We start from the raw sequence: 14875 nt of genomic DNA on the forward strand, positions 1-14875 counted from the left end.
GTTATTTGTTCGGTAAGCAACGAATACATTAAACTTAAATCATGAAGTAATAAACAGTATTATTTGTATATAGTGACAATAATGAAATAAATAATCGTAGTTTTTGCTTTATAAAAAATGAATAAATGTTAAGGACATTTAATAGTAAAATGTCTATGATAGCGACCTCTAGTATACTTGTAGTTCGTTACTATTATCTTGGGAGTACATAACCTTAAATGGAGGAAGAGGCCTACGCTGAAGCTGGCCCTCCTTGGTTCAAAACATGAAGAAGAAGATGATGATCATCTTAATAAACTACAAACAAAACGAGGGTTAAAAGATGTTTATGAATTATTGCTATAGAATGTTGTGACCCTCAGTTTGCTGTAATTAGGTAGAATTTTACGTGCAGATTTTTGATAGCTTACCCGACAGGTGTTGAAATGTTTGTAGTGTACACTTTAGTAACATAAACTTAGAGCACCCTGCGATGTTAACATATTTTGAAACTTAAAAAAAAAACAGTTTTCATGAAATATGATTTTCTGATCTCTTGCTGTGTAAGATAAACCATTTTACTGTACAATTCTTCTTTGTGTACGTGTGGTAATAGTTGGTATTAGACAAAAAAATAATGTTTTAATGATAAAAATCGAAATATATCATGTCTTATAAATGTTTTGGTGTTTTTGCTAACGGCAAATAGGTAGCAAAAACTACGTAAAAAACGCAATCAAATGAATAAGGAAGAAAATTTGAATCCAATCATACCGGTAATATAGTGTAGAGTGTTTCACTACAGGACTGTGCAAAGTAACGAGCTAATCAAAGCTTTATAAAAGATCTTTCGAAGACAAAAAAAGCAATCAGTGTTATATTTTTTTACGAGATGTAGTCACAGAAAACTTCCAATGTGTTGTAAACTTTGTTTAATTATACGCCAACATTTATTCTGTTGTTTAAATCTAGAAAACGTGCTTCACCAACAAACAATAAGTTCTACTTCTTTCAAACGTCAACAATGATATCTGTAAAGTAGTTATAGTTCGTGGAGATTTGCAATGCAATATTGTTTGTAGCTACATGGTTTGTTATCAGTAAATACGTAAAGTCTTGTGTCTATTTTTTAAAATTAAATTCTAAGCATCATCAGCTTGCGTTACTTGTGTATTTTACAGTGAACTACCTAAAATACTATTCCAAGAAAACTAAAATACTTGCTATCTTAAAACCCCGAGAGGTCCTATAGTCTGCCATCTTTGGACCTCATGACGAACAGCTTGAGTGTAAGGAAGGTGTAGGTGGTCAGCCCAGGATGGTAACCTTTCTCTACCAATTACACTGTCAATCTCGTTTTGCACTCGTTTCTGTACATCCGGGTAAGCGGCCATAGTTAGAAGACACCATTCTATCGTTGTCCGCACGGTGCTGCTCCCACCAATAAAAAAACCTCGAACATTTCCGTTTAGCATATTATCTGGAAAACAACGGCAAATATTTAGTGTAAGTATGATGGATACACTTATACAGTGTAAGATTAAATATAGTACACGTTAACTACGTGATTTTTCGTATGATACAGAATATTCAGACTAGTACATCAAAGATATTCGTCATCTGAGACAGAACGTGAGTATTAAGTCTTGTTATTTATTTAACACGGACAATTATACTTACAGGTGAAAGATGACGTGTTATTTGTCTTTTCGCGATCTTTTATTTCCAGCAAGAACGAGTCAATGTAATCACGGACGGAGTTTTGATCCAGGCTCTTCTCATGATCATCAATCTTATCACTGAAAACAGTTTCAACTCATGTTGATACACATTGAAAAATATGATAATTTTTGTACCTAAGTTATTACCCATATGATTTAAATCATGTCGTATAAGTGTATCTTCATGAGACTTTTTTACTTATTATTATTTTTCCTCTAAATATGACAATCTGCCACAAGTTTCGTCTGTATAGTACAACCTTCATGATGCACATTTATTTTATAAATGTCTAGGAAGTGAACTTAACCAAGCTTATTTTGATTATTTTGTGAGCTATAAAGATTTATTTTTCTGCCTGTGTGAAAGTTTACATTCCCTTAAATTAATTCTATGCTCTTCCTACTGAACACTACTGCTATCTTAATATTCGGCACTTTACACTTGACTAATTAACGAATATTCATGTTGATAATTTCTAATTCAATTAAAAAAATGAAATACTATTGGCAATTATGGTAAAATGTGCCTTATCGTTGTTATTAACTACTGCATGCTTAATGATAGAAAAACTAAACAATCTGGAAACACTCTAAAACAATTATGATTTGAAACCATCTTATGCGCTTTGATTTAAAAGGCTATAAGCTATAAACTTTACGACGATCTAACCTTCTCTTTCCAAAAAAAAAACCTCTCTAATCTAGGTGATATTTAGTACATGTATCCTTGAATGTGATAAACAGAAATAAGTATTATTCCACGTGGATCCACTCCAGCAGCAACACGCGAAGTAGTTTCAAATCAAGTTTTTGAACTTTGCACGATTCTAAAAAATATTCTTGTAGCACCAGATAACGTTGCATGTTATATTAAATACAAGTCACGCTGTAGTGTAGAACAAATAATTTCATCACTAAAGATAAACAGAAACAACAATTAAGTATCTGAGTAACTTTATCGAACTACTAAGCGGTTGGTTTACATTTCACATGATGTAATTAACTACAAGACGTAATAATCATGACATTTGGTGAAGAGTGAGAAGTTTTATAAAATGCTACGAAAATCATTTATTATCCAGTTGTGAACAAATAAGCCTCTTCTGGAATGAGTCCTGGTTTATAAAGTGATATAGATTTCACCATGTTGCAAGACCTGTGTATTCGAATCGTAGTTCCTGCTGGATTACGATTGGCTAAATTAAAAATATTTTAAACCAATATTTTACGAATTTTTTTTTGCTTACTTATGCATATTTTAAACTACTATTTACTTTTTGAAACTGAAGTTTTCTAACTTTATTTGTTTTATTTTTCATTTCTTGGATTCCGTCAGTTGACATCTTTCGTTTTTTTAAAAACTTACCAACAGCCGTTACTTACACTTCTCTGCAGTTCTGAATTGTTGGTATAATTATATTAAACATCGGAGACATTCCAATAGTTTAACATACACTGTAAATGGAAGTGAGACATTCTCATTCCATTTACAGTGTATGTTAAACTAATTTACAGTGTATGTTAAACTATTAGAATGTCTCACCGAAGTGAGACATTCTAATAGTTTAACATACACTGTAAATCGAAGTAAATGAAGATATGTAACCAAGGTATCTCTCGTATGCAGCGGACGAATAAAAGAGATTGCTATGAAACATTATATGGGTTAGTTAATATTTATTGTATGTAATATATCTATATATACTAAAGACAGCTAGGCGAAAAATACTATTACATAAAGGTCAGGCAGTAAAACTAGTGTTCAAAGGAACAGGGCGGAATCCTAAATAGCCGCGGCACTTGAAATTATTTTAGGCAGGATTAGAGTAAAGTTATCTATGATACCTTTTTTTTATCTTTTTAGTAGCTATATTTTTGTGCGTCAGCAATACGTGGGGAGCGCGTATACTCTATACACTTTTATTGCTCATCAGGATCTCTACTAACCTACCCACAAATTGTCATTCTTTTAGGCAGGATTAGAGTAAATTAATTTATGAGACCTTGGGTGTGGTCAAATACATCAATCAAAAGGGTTTGACCTCCTGAGTCCCAAACTGTAATTAGATCTCAAATTGGTCGAGAGATGACGGAGCTATGAGCTAAAAGTTTGTACATGAAAAAAAAATATATCAGAGCTGTTCTATTAGCCGATGTGCCGCGGTTAAAAAGTAGTGTACACAATATAATGTAGAAAACTAAGTTGTGTCCTGTTTCTTGTTCATCTCTCTTCAATGTGCGACACTATATGTTTTTGGTCAAATAGTATGAAATTACAAAACATGATTTCAAATAGGAGTTCTAAAACATTATCAGCCCGAGACCCCTTTATTGTTAGGATAAAAAAGTATTTCTTTTTCAGATACTAAATTCTAACAGAAAATAAGTAGTGTTGTAAAAAAACAACTGAAAGAATAATGAAATTCTACACATACAGTTTATTATTCTTTATTCTAAAACATTTATTTAAAATTTGTGTTTTCTTTATATTTACGTGTGTGTATATATGAAGTTTATTGTGTGGATATACAAGTACATGTAAATACATAAACTTTATGTTTATTACTCAAATTCTACATTCAATAATTTTCTCTTACAGTACAACGGAAGACACAACTGTTCAAGGTTACAACATCCCTAAAGGAACAGTTGTCATGAACAACGTTTGGGCTGTTCACAACGATCCGAAATACTGGAAGAACCCCAGTGAATTCTTTCCAGAACATTTTCTAAACCAAGAGGGTACTAAGTTTGAGAAACCTGAATACTTCATTCCGTTCTCTATTGGTAAGATTAGTCCTAAGTTTTATTTATAGTTTTTATTTTAATTTTAAAATGATTAACAACACACTTCAGTTCAGTTACATCAAATACCTCACAAACAACATTTATGGTAGATTTTCTATATTCAGCATGTTGCGATATAGGTGACCTAGCGATCAACGTGCCTAGACTATCAATCTGAATGTTTTCATGGTTTGTGTCCACTTGCTGGAAAACAGTTCTCCACACTTTAATTAATTAATAACTAATTTCAACATGTCATAAACATTTCTAATACAACTAAAACCATTATTTTAACGAGACAACTACTGTAGCACTGTTACATATGTCATATTTTTTTCACACATATAATTCTTAGTTTATCCATTATTTGAACAAGGAAAATATTACAGCATACCCTTTTTATAAATATCCATCACTGTATGGGTAAAACCCTTCACTAATTTATTAGTTCTATAGTTTCACTTCTCTAATTTTTATACATCCTGAAAGTTTTTGTCACACCTAATGTTTCATTTTTATAAATATTGAACTATACTGTTACATTATTATTCCATATCTGATTATGATATAAGTATCTATTTAGTACACATTTAACATACTATAGTATAGTTTCTTTTCTATATTTAATTTGTGTGACATACTTTTGTATTTTCCGATATTCTGTATAAAAACAATTATTGCTAATTTGTTTATATAACTAGTATATTGTATATCATATATTTGTCCTGAAAAGGATGCTTATTTAAATATTTAAATAATATAGAATAATTTCATGTTTAGCTTTATAAGTTGATTTGAGTCCGTAAAGTTTAGTTTGAAATGCCGTATGTAAATAGTTATGTTTAACCATTATCATTGTAGAAAATTATTATTTTTTACCTTTCTGTGGGTATTTTCAACTTGAACATCAGACGAACTACTACATATAGGTGCCCTTTCCACTTCTATCTCAGAGTCATTAACAATGAATGCAAGTGATAGAAAGATCAACACATACAATCACCAAATGGTGTGGACACTTCAACTCTATTGGATATTTAGCCTGACTCATCACAGTTGAGAGAATGTTGACATTTTATTAAGAAGAGAGGGGGCTGATAGTTTGTTTGTTGTGAATGTCATGCAAAGCTACACGAGGGTTGTCTACACTAGACGTCCCTAACTTAACAGTGAAAGACTAGAGAGAGAAGGCAGCTAGTCATCACCACCCACCGCCAACCCTCGAGCTACTCTTTTACTAACAAATAGTGGGATTGACTGTCACATTATAACATCCATATGGCTGAAAGGGCAAGCATGTTTGGTGTGATGGGGATTCGAACCCACGACCCGCAGATTGCGAGTCAAGCACCCTACTCACCTGGCCATTCTGGGCGGGGCTGATAAAATCCAAAATTCAATATGGCAGAAAAGAAAATTTTATGAAAACAAAAGTTGAACAAGTCAATTATTATACATATTATAGGTTTCTACTTATGACTTTGCATTCATTAGTAAGACATAAATCTCATATATATATACATTATACTTAACATTGAAAATAAATTGTTCAAACTCTATATAATCATTTGCTTTCTACATAAATTCAAAAATAATAGATTATAAATTTGTTATGCACCATACTATAACTTAACTATTGCTTTTTTATGTCACTAAAATTAAAAGTTAGTGAACCTAGTTTATTGATTCTTTCACTTTACATAGTTATACAAAACACTAAACATGTATTCATAATATTCTATTTCTCAAGTTTTGATGTGATATGTTCAATATGCACATTAGTTAGCGTACAATTATTGTATATTTTCTATTCAATTTGACAACATGAATTTATTATCCACATTACTACAAAGGTGTTTAATCATCTCATATTAGTCTCCATATAGATATTCTAATATCAATGTATGTCAGTAAAATCACAAACTCTAAATAAGACTGTTGTTACATGTACTGAATCATTAATTAAAACTTCAACATACACAGATATATTACGTACATAAACATTTTAGCCTATAAGTTACTCGATTAGCTTCATATAATTTTTCTACATTATGTTCATATTACTATTTCAGACAGATACAATCTACATTTCTTCATGAAATATTGTGTAAAAATGTGTGAAAGCAAACACTGAATTTATCACGAGACATTTTAATACATCATACTAAAGACATGTCACTACATAAATAAATGAATAAAGGATTCAAACATGTGCATTAGAGTCAAACAATGATTTTGTGATACCAGCAGTATTATTTATTCACAATGTGTGTTTAATGCATGAAATATTTCAGTTTGTAGGTTCTGAAAATCTAGTTTTTACTATTTTGCATTTCAAAATAGACATTTTCCTATCACAGATATTGAAACAATGTTACCATAAGATGTTATGCATTATCCTTCACTTTACTTATACCTTATTGAAAGATCATCAAATATATTAATTGTCAGTTACGAATCAGTCTTATGTGATTTGCTTAGTTGATAAAATACTGGATTAACAATCATACAACTTTTGTACATTGTGTCCATATTACTACTTGTTAATCTCAGTTCAGTATGTAAGATTTTAATATAGTTTATAAACGAAGAAGTTAATGCACTGTTTTTCAGTTTCACTGAGTTCATCGTACTTTACAACAAAAGCATTTTACGATCATACTTACTAAGATCAAATTGTGCCTGACATCAGCAGTTGGTGAAAAGTACAGACAGGGTCAGTCTAGAAATATTAGGAAAATATAACTTATACTCATCTTACTGTGGTTCTTCACCAACTGACAGTAATAAATTTCTGCTCTGTTGAGATTAAAGAACAAAATCCAGATAAATGTGTGTCTAGCTTAGTCTTTCGTGATATATTACTTCCCATGAACAAAAGTTTCTAACAAGTACTTTTGAACACCTTATACAAGTTTCTCTTGATATTTCTAATATAAATCTCATGTTTCATCATAGTCTGATATGCTATCATTGAAATCATAGACTTAACAAGTATCACACATCCTTAATCATTTACTAACAAAACTGCAAGTTAGAAAAAGATGACTTTATCCAACATTTATGAAAAATATTGTGTATGCATCCCGCATTTGAATATTTTAAGAACAAAATATGTAAAGGAACTGTGATAACAATAAATAGTTCTTGATAAAATATTTTACTTTTACTGCTTTTTACGATAAAAGATATGGTCTAAATATATATATATATTTCTTTCTTTTACATTTTATAAATTCAACACGTTTTGCATTACAGATTATACTTTATGCCCAAAATACATTGTATGTTCACTATACTAAAAAAACAATTTATCTATTATTGCACATTACATGATGCTACAGAGAGTTAAAGGTACATTCATGACGTTTTCAACATTTGAGAGTACATTAAGATGATATTTTCTGTCTTTCTGTTTTCGATCTAGAAATCACATATTTTTAGTTTGAAACTACCATTGGTTACAAACATAACTTACCAAGATCTACACATAGTATAAATTCTTCAAGATGTAATTGTTTAGACTCATAAAGAAATAACACTCTTGTCCAACTTATAATTTTGTGTTGTGTTCTTGAATTTTACCTGAGGGTTACATTTTTATGACAAGGTAACAGCTCGATAACCTTTTATATTTACTACGAATACAAACTAAAACATATATTAATTATATAATATGGATAGTCAAGATTAAATTAACTTTCATGCAAGTCTAATACATTTCAGTTATATGCAATTCATGTATACTTTCTAATCCTTTACACTCTTACTGACTTTTGTTAATTTGTCATATGTCAGTCATTGACCTCAACTTGAGAATCAACCTCTTCTATTGTCGTGCAATATTTTTGACATAATGAAAACAGGAACTAATATACTTCATATGATATAATATATATAGATGTAAAACGGGTAATAAATTTAAATTATTGAGAATTTGTAAACGATGTAATATTTACAGAAATTAGATATTCACTGTAGTTACAGCAACATTATTAATGTGATGAATTTTCATTCATTTATATTTCATAAAAGATCATAATCGCCAGTTACTTCAACTGAAAAAAAATGTGAAGTTCTGACGTTTTTGACAAGGCAGAGTTAACACTATTAGGGTCTTGTATGATATAAAGAATGAAAAATGTGTTAAATACTGTGATGTTACATCCTTCTATCATTGGAAGAATAAGTATAGTGAATACTATAGAAGACATTTTCAATACAGTGGTATGCTTGCAAGTTCTGTGAACTCACGACAAAAGGTATGGTTTACAAAAATAAATATATGTCCTTTTACATTATATCAGTTTATATGTGATTATATAGTTATCCCAAAATACCACTGTAAGACATGTCTAGACCATGTTTATTGTACTTAAATTAATATTATTGCCACATAATAACATAATAATATAGTTTTAGTTTTTAGATCTTAAATGTCAAATAAATTTTCATAAGAGTTACGAAGACTTGTTAAGTTCAATGTAGTTATAGAAATATGATAAAACCATAGTATGTCATCACATGGTTCTTCCTTAAGTTAGAGTCGTATTAAGACAATGGTGTCTAGTACAGATGAAAGGACATTTATCTACTCTTTTAGTAATTTTGTAATCATCAATCAGAACGTTCTTTTGATGGTAAATAGATGTACAATGCAAAGCCTCTTGCCACTATAGTGTCAATTCCGACGGCAAAAAGAAAAGTTATCAAGGATCTGTGTTCAATGGCAGACTTGAGGTCTCATGCCAAGATCATCCAGGTACACAGCCAAGAGTCAATTAAGCATAAAGAAGCACTCCAATATTAGAGATATGGGAATATTAGAATACATACCACTAAGACTGACAATATTTCTGCTGACACTTTATTACCGATTTCCTAATGAGGCCTTTCACCTAGTACCAGTGCTCATTTCGTGGACTATGTGCATTTTGTGACACACGCCTCTCCTAATGAGGCCTTTCACCTAGTACCAGTGCTCATTTCGTGGACTATGTGCACCTTGTGACACACGCCTCTCCTAACGAGGCCTTTCACCTAGTACCAGTGCTCATTTCGTGGACTATTTGCACTTTGTGACACACACCTCTCCTAATGAGGCCTTTCACCTAGTACCAGTGCTCATCTCGTTAGCAAGGAATGCAACACCTAACAACATATTTTGAGTGTAAAGTATAATCTGTAATAGTAAACACTGTACATTAAACGTGATGGATTTATAAAATGTAAAAGAAAAGATATGTCTTTTCTTGTAGACCATATCTTTTGTCATAACAACCAACAAAAGTGAAATATTTTGTCAAGAACTTTATTGTTATCACAGCTATTTTACAGATTTTGTTCTTAAAATCTTCAAAGGCAAGATGAATACACAACATTTTTGATAAATTTTGGATAAACTCGTATTTTTCTAAATCGAAGTTTTGTTAATAAATGTTTCAGCATGTGTGATACTTGTTAAGTCTATGATTTTACTTACATATGTTAATAGCTGCTTGAAACGTATTAAAACATAACATAAGTTTTATATAAAGAATATAAATGGCGACCTGTATTAGATATTACAACATACTGGTTAGAAACTTTTATTCATGGAGTGTAATTTACCACGAAATACTAGGCTAGACACACAATTATCTGGCATTTGATCTTTAATCTGAACAGAGTAGAATTAAGTTATTGTTTGTTAGAGAATTACCAACGTAAATGAGTATAAGCTACAAGTTACTAATATCTGTTGACTGACCCTGTCTGAACTTTTCATCTATTACTGATGTCGGGCACAGTTTAATTTTAGTAAGTAGTGAGCATAAAATGCAGAAATACTAACCAAAATTAAGACATCACTAACCAATTGCAAAAGAAAACAACTAAATCAAAATCACATGTCTTGAGTATTTAAGTTTGAATCCAAGTCTGAAATATCCCTTCCCTGCTTTAAGAAAACAAATACCACATTGTGTTTTTACATGAATGCAGGTCAAGTCAGTCATTGCAGTTTTCCTACAAATATATCTTATCTAAGTATTTCAAACAAAATTATTTATTTGCCTGAATAAACTGTACTCCTTTGAATATTACATTCGCGTAGATAATGCACACACATCACAGCTGAATGACTGAATTGTTTCAATAGCAGCCAAGCAACATGAGGCACTTAGCCCAAAAGTTACTTAGAAAGTTTGTTAATGTGAAACGTGTAGATACCACACATTCAGATGGAGTAACCACAACTCAAACAATGTCACGAAAATAAAATAATCAGAGATGGAAATAAGCAGAAATAGACTCTTCTGCTATAAAACTCCATTAAGCCCACGATGTGCAACATCTATATCTCAATTTATTACCTGCAGAAAGTTCTCAGGAGTTGACTGCTCTAAGAGGAAACAAGGTAAAAATAAATTATAAAAAAGGAAAACAGAAAGGAAAAAAGTCCTACTATTGGGGCTGGTGAATAAGAAGACCTTACCTCCTGAATGTGGTGTTCCAGCCCCCTTATGGTAGTAAAAGCTCAAATTAATAACAAATTTCGTGACTCGGCTTTATCTCTGGACCACTTTATTTTTGATAAGTTTTTGGACACTTATTGTCTCTACCATATAGTAACAAAGAGTTAAAATCCTGTTGCAGCTTGGGAGACTTCTGGATATTTAAATAGCACAAACAACAATATCATTTTCCAGTCAATATGATTCTCCTGTACCATTAGTCTTAGCATGGTATAACTGTCACATTTGTTCTCTCTCTCTCTCACACACATCCCATTTTTTGAGGTCTATAAGCAGTAGGGTGTTTCATTTATACTCCTATTGCCTGCCATAAAGATTTCATTATTTTTTATTGAGAATTGCTACATAAATCTGAAAACGGTTCTTGAGAAATTCCTACATACGAGAATACAACTGTTTTCTCTGTTTCTGTGGAATGTATGTCATTTTGCTGGTTCTACATGTCTAACATCAGAATCAACCACTGTAAGAATTTATTTATTCCCTTGCTCTTTTCTGGAAGTGGCCCAATAATAATGGCACTAACGGAACTAAACGGCTAACTTAATTACTGGACTTTTTACTTTGATGCCTTACTTATCAGCTAGCTGACATATTTTGTTAACTTTATACATAAGAACCTTATCGCCAAACACACCTGGCCAGTAATAGTTTTCAATGAACCTATCTTTCGTTTTATTTACGCCTAAATGTCCAACCAACATTAAACCGTATCCTAACTCTAATACTGGCTGTCTACATTCCTTTGGGAGTAATATTTGTTCCTTAGCATTTATTGTATTAATGCCTTCCTGACAGTAATAATAATAATAATTTTGCTGGAGGTTTCTCGGTTCTGGCTCCTCAACGATAACTTTACTGTGGGTTATATCCAAACTCTCATATTCTAACTGCCATTTATTATTTCTTCTCTTCCAGCATTCCCTATTCTAACAGCAGTTCAAATTTCGTCATTATTTGTATGATTTACTCAATAACTTATTTCTTCCTTAACTTCTACCCCTGTTTCAGTGTTCTCTCTAACCTGATTTGTTACATAGCTGTACTGGCTATATGTTACCACTGCTACTGTTGTATCTTCTAACCCGACAGCTTCTACCTCATTATCAAACAAGCCTGGATGGGGATACCATCCCCCACCCTGTGACTGTTTTACTAACACTTTCCTCACCAGAGTTTTCCAACTACAAATATTTCTTGTCCCCTTATCCCAATTTCTTCTAAACATTTATTTCAAGTTTTCTCTCTATCTTCAATACAACACGTCATAGTCTCCCTTCTTTCCACAATTTTTTTATTCTGCCTAAATAATTTGGCTATATGCCCAACTTGGTAACACATCAAGCATTTTGATGGAGGTTTGTAATTTCTCTCCTTATTTACAACACCACTCAGAGTGTGCTGATCCAGTTATATCTGTTTGTGGTAAGTACTTCTGCTAGCTTGATTTCCACTTACTTTTAATCCACTGTGTTTCCTTTTCACTACATATTCATCTGCCAACGTCACTGTCTCACGTGCATTTGCTGGCTTGATATCTCTAACCATATTACTAACTGTGTTTGTAATTTGATCAAAATTTGCTATTTTAACAAAAAATCTATAATCTTGTCAGTACAGTTTCATCCTTCAATAAATTTTACTGCTCATGTAGTCTTGATCCATACTCATTTAAATGTTTCATTTGCTGTTTTCTAGATAATAAAAGAAGTGATTCCCTCACCATATTTGGTGACTGACATTTCTCTGCTAACACTGTTTTTTCCAAAACACAGAAAAAATACATCTATGTCGCTTTTTCGAATTTTAGGCAACTGCACATGGGTGTTTTTTTTATGAACGTCAGCCCTATCACCAGTATTACCCTGCATTTAACTCATCACCAACCCATATCCTATCTGTTTATGCCTGTATTTTAACTCTAGCTCTGGAAGTTTTTCCATGATAAACTTTACCAACACCATTCCCAGTCCGTATTTTCAGGAAGCTCAAGGTTAGTAGAATCATTTATTGTGACTCCATCCTCAACTAAAGTTTTCTAGTTGGTACTACAAGTTATGTACAGTTCTATACATTTATTTACAAAATGATTTTTGTAAGTGATTTCCAATTCTCACTCATTATAGCTTTAATTCTCCACTCTTATACAATGAGCCACACAATCTATAACTGGTACGTTTTAACTGAACCACTGTCTAAACCAAAATAGGCAAGGTAAGAACAAAAAAAAATATTTCCTGACTTCAATTCTTCATCTGTTGTCTTTCCTCTTTTGTTTTTGTTGATGTGCTTCCAATTTCGTTTTTGACTTTTGATTCCTAACAAATTGATGAACATCCCTTCTGACACCACTTTTTTTACAATTGCTCTGCCACAATTTTGTTATAATCATGCTATACTCAGACTTAAAATGTTTTTCTTATCCATTTAATTTATCTAGGTACTCGTGCTAATGTAAACATGATAATTTTTTTACTCTAATCAATAACACGTAGATTTAAAAATTGATTTTGTATCCTACTGGTAGCATATTACTTTCTTCCATCGCCTCGTTTGGTTTATTCGATCTCTCTCACACATCTCCCAGTCTTCATAATTCTTTTTTATTGAACTTATGCTTTTTACATTCCTTTCACAATCCCACGCCAAACAGGTCCCTTTCTTTTCGTGATCTTGTGGGTCTGTTTTCACCTGGTAATGATAGGGTGTCTCCATATTGGCTGAACAAGACAAACAGCTGCTCACTCCAATCAATGTTTAATGACTTAAAGTACTGTAATCCAGAATCGTTTAAAGACTGACAAATAAGATGGCTACTTTCTCACCTCTCTAAACTTCAGTTGGTGTTGCTTACACATAAGTTCATAACACATCTTGAAGATAAGAGAGATAAGGATCCGCAGGTTTTTAGAAAATTATATATTATTATCTGCTAATTTTGATTTTTTCCTATTCATATACTTTAACCGTTAGAAATCAGATGTTCATAATATTTCAAGTTTTATTGTAAGAGCATTAATATCCCTAATTAATGGATCGTTATAATTATTATGTAGCAATTTGCAAATTTATGAAATCTGCATTGTTGTTTTTTCATTTTCTATATTACACAAGTTACTAATAATCTGTTCTTATTTGTTAAAAGGTAAACGTTCTTGCCCTGGAGAAACGCTAGCACAAGTTGAATTGTTTCTCTACTTCACATCCATACTTCAGCGCTTCACTGTGGCTCTCCCTGACGGTGAGAAACCAAACTTCGACGGCGTATTAGAAATATCTTGGGATGCCAAACAACATCATTTTCAACTTATTCCACGAGATTAATAAAAAGATGGCCGTCGTTTTCAAGGTTTCGGTGATCAATAAAATGATCAGAGAACCCTATTTTTAAACCATCTTCTCACTGAGATATTATATTAATAAAGATTTAATTGGTGAAATTCAGCATGATTTATACAAAAAGATTCCCTGTATTAGTTCATCGTAGCTTACTATAATACAGTTATAAATAAAACATTTTCTGTTGTAGTACAGGAGTCCATGCTTTGTTTGATATTAGCATATGATTAATTATTCAAAAAGTCATGGAAGAGTTGGTTAGAAATGAAGCATTCTTTTAGTGGAACTAAAGTCTTTATTACTTCCACTTAAAATTAAACTTTAATTCCTCGGTACATAAAAATTTCTTTGATTTCAGGATAAAAAACATAACATTCCTTTAACTTTTAAGAGTTGATTCAATAACATGAATCAAAATGGCTTCTGGATATTATATCATATCATTCAGTTAAATGTACACTGCTGTTGTGGCTAAAGTAAATATGTTAACTTACAATTATATTTAAAGTAATTGCTGTATTTTTAAAGATGTTG

The 14875-nt window shown here is 31.6% G+C and overlaps 1 protein-coding gene across 1 annotated transcript in view; it reads left to right on the plus strand.

Moving 5' to 3' along the window:
* LOC106472722 (cytochrome P450 2D6-like) overlaps positions 1 to 14514 on the plus strand; it is a 39689-nt gene extending 25175 nt beyond the window's left edge. Inside the window, exons 2-3 of the mRNA XM_022401260.1 lie at positions 4300 to 4487; positions 14148 to 14514. Coding sequence (XP_022256968.1) covers positions 4300 to 4487; positions 14148 to 14326 — 367 coding nt within the window. The 3' untranslated portion in view covers positions 14327 to 14514. The remainder of the gene's footprint in view (positions 1 to 4299; positions 4488 to 14147) is intronic.
* The last annotated feature ends 361 nt before the right edge of the window (positions 14515 to 14875 follow it).

This window comes from Limulus polyphemus, unplaced genomic scaffold, assembly GCF_000517525.1.
Source record: "Limulus polyphemus unplaced genomic scaffold, Limulus_polyphemus-2.1.2 Scaffold5548, whole genome shotgun sequence".
Classification (NCBI taxonomy): domain Eukaryota; kingdom Metazoa; phylum Arthropoda; class Merostomata; order Xiphosura; family Limulidae; genus Limulus; species Limulus polyphemus.